The sequence below is a fragment of the Halyomorpha halys genome, unplaced genomic scaffold, assembly GCF_000696795.3.
Source record: "Halyomorpha halys isolate HHAL.00 unplaced genomic scaffold, Hhal_1.1 Scaffold196.1, whole genome shotgun sequence".
Taxonomy (NCBI): Eukaryota; Metazoa; Arthropoda; class Insecta; order Hemiptera; family Pentatomidae; genus Halyomorpha; species Halyomorpha halys.
The window spans coordinates 63,197-72,553 of NW_027115534.1; the positions used below are offsets into that span (position 1 = coordinate 63,197).

Below are 9,357 nucleotides of genomic sequence, written 5' to 3' on the forward strand. Positions count from 1 at the left end.
TGTTAGGTCTAAGAATGTTGTTATTAGTTTAACTTTTGTCTTTTATTAAGAAGCATTAATTTTATCTTATTTGCTTTTAATAATAAAATTGTATATAGTTAGGGATGTCTTTTGTACGAGACTATACCCCCATAATAGATTGTTAAAAAATAAAATGTATAGGTTATTTATATCAACCATGTAAGGCCAATAGTATTAGTCCAAAATACAAGTATAGAAACAACGTGTAATTACACTAATACATATTTTTTTTTTCATAATAGTGAGGACTATTAGTGATATTACAGGAAGTTAAAAAGCACTAAAATACAAATTACTATTGTACAAGTCAATGTAATTGTATTAAATTAAATCTAGAAGACTAACAGTACTAGTTTGTACTTTATTATGAAACAGGGCCCAGGCCGATCTGGTATAAAAAAAAGTTTATAATAAATAATTCATTTCAGACAATACATTCTCATAAAACCTATGCAGTTCTGATTAGTAAAAATATCATAACTAATCAGGACAGATTTTACCTTCAAATTCATTTAAAATAAACAGACTTTCAGACTTTCGGTTACCGTAGGTAACCTGAAACATATATATATTTATTTATTTAATTAATGAATACTGGATTTAGATCCCGAGTTATTTATTGAAGAATCCGTTTGTTTAATTTCTGACTTGTCTAGCTTTCCAAGTTTCTATGAATGCCAATAAATTCAACTGCATAGTATGATGTGACTCCATTGTTCTTGTGAAAAACACAAACTTAAATTATTGTCGGAATTTCCTTTTTCTCTGCGTGAATTAAGCCAGTATATACAGCGAAACTTTTTGGATTTGGTCCAAAGCAGGTCATGTATGACGGCATCAATCCACCCGGACTTAGGTTTCTCTAGTTTGCACTACGTTATCATATATTGTATTAATACTGCTTTTATTAAAAATAGCAAAACATGATTTATTCAAATATCATTAACATTTTAATGATACACAATACAGATTTCCCGGACCTTACCCCTAGTATTTCCTAAAACGAACTTTCGTGTAACTATTCATACCCTCGTGTACAATCTTCTTTTGTATTTCCGAGTCAGAAGTGGTTCTGATTCGGATCAGGTCTTGACGTGTTTATTTCTTGTGAGGATCCGTATTATAAATCTTTGATAAACTTCTCACGGGTTGGAATAGATTGGTAATCTGTTGGATAGTCCACCTATTCTTGTCTTGAACATTAACCTCAAATAAACAAATAGCATTAATTTTCTTTTTCTCATTACAGCTATGCCTTTTGGAAAAGTACCAGTCCTTGAAATCGATGGTAAGCAAGTCCATCAGTCGACCGCTATATCTCGTTATTTGGGAAAGCAAGCCAAGTTGGCTGGCAGGAATGACTGGGAAGCACTTCAGATCGATGTCGCTGTTGACACACTTCATGATATGCGTCAAGGTAGCCAATCCTATGTCATTTGGTTAACAGTTATTGTTTAATTTCAAGTTTTTGAAGGACCTGAAAGAATAAAGAAGCCTGGAAGGTCCAGGCTTCCTTCGATCTAATTTCCTTGATTTTTTTTCTATCAACAATTGCAAATGGTACAAACATTACCCCTATACTGAATCTATGGTATCTATGAAAAACAGTTGGCATATTCTTGACACTATAAGTGGAGAGCATCTTACGATGAGTCAACAAGACATTGATTGTTATTAAACAACACCCTTTCTTCAACTACTATACAGCCTTGTTATAAAAAGTGTTTTGATGTCAGTTTTATAATATTCAACTTGAACTAATACTTCTACCTTTAAAAAGTTATGTGATATCACGAAATCGATTTTGTTAATAATTCCTATTGTATTTTTATTTGATAGTAATATCGTCGCATGTGTTAATAGTATTGTATTAATTTGTGTTTTCTATAGCAATTGCTGATTATTGGTATGATGACAACGTAGAATTAAGAGCTAAAAAGCATGGACCACTGATAAATGAAATACTACCATTTTATTTGAGAAAATTCGATGAACTTGTTAAAGAAAATAATGGCTATCTGGCTAATGGTGAAGTAAGTCTTTCGTTTTACTTTATGTCCTCTGTTTGTTTAAGTAACTTTAAACCATATAATTTGTTTTTCTTATGTGTTTTAGTTATCTTGGGGAGATATTTATTTTGTTGGTGTTTCGGATTACCTGATCAAAATGATTGAATTTGACTTTTATGAAAAGTATGAAAACCTAAAGCATTTGAAAGAAAATGTTCTTTCTCAGCCTAAGATCCAGGAATGGGTCAACAAACGACCAAAAATCGACTTTCCAGTTCGATTACCACCATCCTACTATAGCTATGGGAAGAGCTTTTAGATATGCATTGCTAATTAGCAAAATGTTATTTGTCTATTTTAATTCAAATGTATATGATAAAGAAACAAATAAAGTTTATAAAACTTGAAAATAAAATATAATGAAAGTATAAACTATTATATATATCTTTTAGTCTATATAACTGATATTCATATTAATATAACATATATTAATATTATATTTATAAAATCAATTCATTTATGAAAAGTTATTAAATAAAAAACCTGCAACCTTTTATGTGTTTTTGTTTATGGAAAGAATAATCTATTATTATGTTTATAATATAATCTATTATCCTTCCCACTGTTCTTTATGGATGCGAGATGTGGCCTCTTACGCTAAGGGATGAACAGCGCTTTAAGGCTTTCGAAAATAAAGTATTACGTAAAATATTCGGACCGAAAAAGGATGAATTAACGGGAAAATTTAGAAGACTACACAGCACTGAATTAAATTAACATAGATAGTACTGCATAACCTATAAATTCAACCTTCGTTCTAGAATTTTTATCAATTTGCAATTCCTTTTCCAAACTACTGTATTTGTAGTTGTGTGCTACAAGTTCAACTAGTGTAGTTGCTAAAAGGAGTTACGGTCCGTCAATAAGTACCGAAAGGCATTGTATTTGCAAATACTTTCCAACTACTTGTATCTGTAGTTCTACTTCTTTTTTATCAACAGTGGTTAAAGGGGATCCAAAAATGTAATTATTTGTCTAAAGTTGTTTGTAAAACATATTAGTGTAGTAATCGTATTAGTGAAGTTTGTAAAACGTATTAGTTTAGTATTCGTAATTGTAATCTGCTATGGTTACTGCTTTAAGGATTCTTAATAACAGTTGAGATCGTATTACTTTTATGGTTTATCAACTTGTCAACATTAACACACTCTTAACTTGCTATTGGTCGGGTTTTAATAAACAATTAATTTCAGGATTAATCGTACGCACAATTCAATAGCGGAATATTATTTCAAAATTAGCTAGAGAGAATAATGAATTAAAAAACACAATAGACTGTTTATATTTTTATTTCTAATTCGCTTTAACTAAAGAATTTATAATTCTCAAAGATTATAAAATTGCAGTTTCATTGTTTTTGAATAGCCACTTTCGTCAATCATCTTCATTGATCGTGCGGTAAAAACACTTATTACTTCTTTGTAGTCTACATAGATTTGTTCTTGATGAGAATTCTACTATTTAGGCTTGGCGCCTTATTTGCTTTCTTAAGTTAATGTAGTGGCATCACGTTTTCTATACCAATTGGTTAGTTGTGTGAACTGTAACATTTTTTTAAAATTAGTTATTATGAATAACAGGGGAGCTTTAATAGTAATAGAAGGCTGTGATTGTAGTGGAAAATCTATTCAATGTAGAAATGTTGTTGAATCCCTTAATAATCGAGGCATTCCTGCTGAAGCTGTACGTTTTCCTGGTTAGTTACCATTAACCTTATGTCTAACTCCCATAATTTATTCTCTAATAGTATCTAATGTAATATTTTAACCTCAGACAGAACTACCGAAACTGGTCATATAATTGACAAATATCTGAAAAATAGTACTGATCTTCCTGATCAAGTTATTCATCTTATTTTCTCAGCCAACCGATGGGAGTTGAGGTAAGAGCTACTTTTGTTAGTTTGGAAGTTATTATTTCATTCACAGACATTTTTTTTTTATCTCTTCTCTTTCATTTTGTAAAACTTTACTGTCATCTACTGAAGCTTTCCAATGCATTATTCTAATAAAACAAAGCGAGACCTTCCCTGATATTCTGGCTTTTCTTGTATTTCTGCATGCCACAATCAGATGAATTTGATTATATGATATGACTAACATAATGTATAATTAAAATTCTTTACTGTTTATTCAATCAGTTTCAAATTAATGAAAGGTAAAAATATGCATTGTCACATCCCTTATTATCAAGATTTTTCATTTATTAGTTCTACAAATTGCAAAATACAGTTGGTTAATTCTTATTTTAATTTCTTTTATATTTTCTATAGGATGATGCAACTTAAGAAGCAGTAAAAGTGAATCTTAAAGTAAGAGTGAATTGTTTTGATGTACTCAATATTTGTTGAGGTTCCTTTCTCTTATTTTGATCACTAGCTCGTATTGTTCAATTATCTAGTTCTACAGGATTTTTGTTAATGATTATTTATGAATGGCTTAGTAAAAAAATGAGATATTGAATTTTCTAATCGTAATCCATTCCATTTGCCGAACAAATTTGTTATATTTCAATAGCTTCTTTTTTCCCTATTTTCAAATTCTGCAAAATCTTGAAATTTGAGTTATGTAAAGGATTATTTATTGACAGAGATTTTACATTGCCCATTTTTGGGTTTATGACATGAATTTGCACATTTAGAGATTTTTCTACATGAAGTATTTTATTTAGTTTTTGAATTCATTGTTTTATTTTCAAATTTCTCTGTGATAAAATCAAATAAATAATGTTAACTTACTAAAAATTAATTTACATTTAAATGAATCACAATTCAAGCTGAATAATTCTCATCTTGCCCAATAGTTCTAGTTTAGCTCGGTAATTGCCGCGATCTGTGGGAGGTGAAAAAGCGTTATCTGTAGAAACATGTATGTTAGAAAGTAATATGTAGAAACCAAATTTCCATGTTAATGCACATTTTATTCCATTGTGTAACATGTTTTAAACTGATATATGGAATAATATATTGAAATTTAATATTGCACGTTTTATTCTTTTTGAGCTATTTTTATTTTTTTTTTTTTTTACATAAAATGGCATGGTTTGTTATTTTTAGCTAAATTAGACAAATTAGGTTTTGATAGCATACAATTAAATGCTTGGGTCAATTTTTCATATTATATACATGTATAGATGCATGCAAATATTTGTTTATTTCAAAAGTAAAAAATTGAGGTTAGACAAAACATTTTTTTACATTTGAACAATCAAAACCAATGAATATAAACTAGAAACAAGTGTAGGATATTTTTGGAAGAGTATGAATTTGTGAACTTTGTAAAAATCTCTCTAGAATATGCTTCATTATTTAAACTGACTTTGTTGCAGTTAGTGTAAATTTCTTATTTCACTTTTCAGTTGTGAGTATTTAGTGGGTTATTTTTTATTAGATTTAATATTTTTATGTATCAATATTGTAAATTAAACAATAAAGTTGATTTTACTGGATTTTTGTTTTATTCACAATTTTCAAAGTTAGAGTTTTCCCTGTACAATTTTATATATTTTGGGTTTTTACTGCACAAAAATCTGGTCTCTAGTAATCAAGTTTCAATTTTTTTTTACGTCTTAAGTTGTGTCAATTAATAAATATTTTTGGAAATATTTAGTTTCATGAAACAAACCGAGAAACTTTATATGGAGCTACAATATAAGCAAACTAGATGCCATTCACCTCTTAATATTTATTCTGCCTGATTAGTAATTAATGTTCGGGTATTGATTTTGAAATAAACTTGAATTATGAATGAAACTCGTTAAATGAGATTCTTTCAAGTATTTCTGAAAATTATTCATTTTTACCTGTTTACTTTGCTTTGTTTCTATTGTTGCTTAATGAAATGACATTTTCTAACTAATTGTTTCATATCATATTGGAAATTCATGTTGGATTCTGAAAATGTTGACGAAAGTTTAAAATATTCAGTTACAGTAGGAAAATCATCAATTGGTTTCAACATAGCAGAATGGACATGGTTAACTACGATGTCCTCACGGATGTCCATTAAGAATTCTTGCTTTTGGTTCCTTGTCAAAGCACTGACTCTAACTTTAGACACAGTAAGCAGAGCCTGGCAACCAGTTTTAGCATGCGTTATAGCTTTTGCTTTTCTGAAATGTGAAAAAATCATGAATGGGAATTGTTAAACACCTTGTTATACAGTTAGACATAGCATTTTAGGAAAAAATACATCAAGACCCATAAATCATCAAAAGAAGATTATGTAATTGATTAGTTTTGTCCCTAACTAGAATTTAATACATTTGTACAATAGCTATTAATTTAGTTTAAGTGTTATTAGTAGAAAATTGCCTATAAACCCGCCATGAGATTATGAGTCTATAATATTATATATAATAAAATAAAAATTCTCATATCTATTTAATATTTAATCTTCTCATTTAACCTTTCCATCTTCAAAACTATATTTTAGATCTGATAATAAGTAAAAACTATCAATTTTCCTTTTTATTCACTTTAAATAATTTTTGAATACTACAATACATTCCTCTCCAATTAGCACTGTGCTCTATGCGAATGTTTTAATATTTTTGTCATATTCGTATGACCTTAGTCGTTATTTACTCTATATCATCAACTCTTCAATTTAGAAGACAATGAATAAGTAAGACAAAGAAAGGTCATGTGAGTAGGGAGTATTTTCCATCATAAAATTCTTATTATTAACCATAAATATCTTCATCAATACAAAGTAAAGTTCACAAATTAGATACTGTGAATGAAATTTTAGATGACCTTGTTACTCCTCAAATACGTACATAATATTTAGTACATCAATTCATCACTAAATCAGAGCTTCTTATGTTATTCCTAAATTACTTTTTAGTTTATCAGCCTTCACTTTTTTTAAGATTATTACATTTACACTTTCTAATATAACCTTATAACTCTTTTTGACAACAATATAGTATTTTACAACAATAGTATTGTTTACAGAGAGAGTTTATATTAGGAAGTGTAGATGTAATAATATTAGAAAAAAATCAATTAATTAGATAATAGCTTACTAAACTAAAATATAATCTGACAAAGGCAAAATAGCCTGCAGTTTTTCGACAACACTGTAGCTGTGATTTTTGGAATAAGTTATCCTTTAGAATGGCCAGAAGGAACAAAACATAGAAATGGAATAATAAGAAAATAAACCAGCTGAGACTTGATTGATATTTTTGTTATAATTGATAAATGAATCAGTCTCAAACAAGAATTCAAATTATATGTTGCATGTTTATTTTAAATAATTTGCTTTTAACCATTTTTTACATATGGGTTTCTGCCCATCACATTACTCATTGTAGCACCAGCATTGTTGACTAATACATCAATTCCTCCATGACTCTTAATGAAATAAGCAAACCCAATAATATTTTGAGCATTATGTCTAATAGGTGGAATTCTGGTTTCAAAGCCAGCTGCCTCAAACCAAACATTTAGCCCATTATTATAGAAATTGAAACTCAAGGAGTGCTGTTTATAATTAACTAATCTTATTTAACTCTTATACGTTTTTTTTCTTTTTTCATCATCCCTTGTCATTAAATATACAATTCCATCAAATTCTCTATAAAACTTTCTTACAGTCCTGAAATCAATCCCTTTATCGGTGTCAGTTATCTGCAGTTTTAAATGCTAATAATTAAGTTATTCTTAAACTTTTTAAATCATAAGATTTATAGTAAATTCTTCTTATTAGTCTATTTTTGTAGGGGTTTCTCTTTCACTTCCTTATCTAAACTATGAATCACCAAATTACTAGGATATAATTTAACTCCTTTTTAAAGATAAAAATATAGCAGAGTCACATCCTTTATTAGGATTGTATGGCACAGTGTGAGAACAATCACCGTCCTGATAAGGGATGTGATTGCTATATTTTTACCTAATAAAAATGTTTACATATAGTAGAACATTATTTTATTTATCGTAACTACAGGACAAAGTCCGAATATAATAACAGAGTAAACACAGAATGTAAAAACAAAATTCTTTTGTAGACTTTGCAATGATAAAAACATATCACCTCTTTCAACGATTTGTTATCTTTTTATTTAAATTTTATGTATAGCCTGGGTAAATTAAATATTTAATTGCTTAATGTATCATTTAATTTTTGTGGTCTACAGTTAAAAAAAAAAAAATCAGAAGCAAAACAAAAGTTTTATATCAAAGCTGTCATACTTTTCAAATGGGTTTGAGTATTGAGTATTTTCATTTAAAATAAAATTTTGACAAATAACATATTTAAATATGCCTCAGTTTAATGATCGCTGGTAGCTTATGCATTGGTACAGCAAATGAAAAGGTCTTTATTAAAGATCGTCTGAATTGCTGTTCGATGTCATTTGTTAATAACAGACTCAGTTTTCTTGACCAAAGAAGATAATTCATTTTATTAATTTAATTGGTGCTACTTAAATATATAAATATTAATTAAAAATACAAGTTTATCTTAATGTTGTTTTGATATCACTTTGTTTTGTTTTTTCCCTGTTCCTACATATTATGAAGAGTTATGTTCCTCCAGACAGATGTTTGTCGTAATTTGAAATTAAATGTTTTCTCTACTAATTACATTTTTTTATCAGGTCGAAAATGGAAAAACTTTTAATGAATGGTACTACATTAGTTGTTGATCGATATTCTTTTTCCGGAGTAGCATATTCAAGTGCTAAAAAGGTTTGTTCAAAGTTATTTTGATCTTTTCAAATATCTACTTTTAGGTTATTGTTTTCATTTTCAAGTATTATACTTAGTTTACATGTTTAAAATGAAATAAACAGTAAAAGGTGTGAAAATACCAAGGAATTAAAATTTCCCAACGACCCTTCTATTTCAGTTTTAATTTTTTACCAATCGCTGTCCATTAATAAATTTGCTCTATATTAGTGTTTAGACTCATGAATATTTTCAAGTTTTATTTCTCATATAATTACTAAAACATATAAAAATGTTGTAAAATATCTTTTTCCATCATTTAAAAGTAATTTGTATTTACAATTTAACACATTTATTCTGAATATTATTGTTCTAGTATAAATTAATCATTATCAAAGGCAATTATTATTAAGAGAACGTGAAGTATGTTGGGTTATTAGAAATAAACATTCTAACATTCAAGGTTAAAGCATATACCAACATACTAATTGGCTATTTTATCTGAATATTAGAAAATACTGAAGAAAAACGTAATATAAATATAGCTATGATGAAAATTCCTTATTTGATGAAATAATACTATATATATAC

General features: G+C 28.1%; 2 protein-coding genes and 1 long non-coding RNA gene across 3 annotated transcripts in view; 2 read left to right on the forward strand and 1 right to left on the reverse strand.

The window, feature by feature from the left end:
* LOC106679352 (glutathione S-transferase) overlaps positions 1-2,468 on the forward strand; it is a 26,136-nt gene extending 23,668 nt beyond the window's left edge. Inside the window, exons 2-4 of the mRNA XM_067052564.1 lie at positions 1,271-1,438; positions 1,912-2,054; positions 2,137-2,468. Of these exons, the coding sequence (XP_066908665.1) occupies positions 1,273-1,438; positions 1,912-2,054; positions 2,137-2,349 (522 nt within the window). The 5' untranslated portion in view covers positions 1,271-1,272 and the 3' untranslated portion in view covers positions 2,350-2,468. The remainder of the gene's footprint in view (positions 1-1,270; positions 1,439-1,911; positions 2,055-2,136) is intronic.
* Positions 2,469-3,363: 895 nt separating this feature from the next.
* On the reverse strand, positions 3,364-7,488 carry LOC106679353 (uncharacterized). Its single transcript, XR_001342947.2, has 3 exons — positions 6,870-7,488; positions 5,892-6,200; positions 3,364-3,631 (listed from the first exon to the last, which is right to left on the reverse strand). It is a non-coding gene; the product is annotated as an uncharacterized lncRNA (long non-coding RNA).
* LOC106679351 (uncharacterized) overlaps positions 3,627-9,357 on the forward strand; it is a 9,599-nt gene continuing 3,868 nt past the window's right edge. The window contains exons 1-3 of the mRNA XM_014418462.3: positions 3,627-3,786; positions 3,864-3,972; positions 8,697-8,787. Coding sequence (XP_014273948.1) covers positions 3,660-3,786; positions 3,864-3,972; positions 8,697-8,787 — 327 coding nt within the window. The 5' untranslated portion in view covers positions 3,627-3,659. The remainder of the gene's footprint in view (positions 3,787-3,863; positions 3,973-8,696; positions 8,788-9,357) is intronic.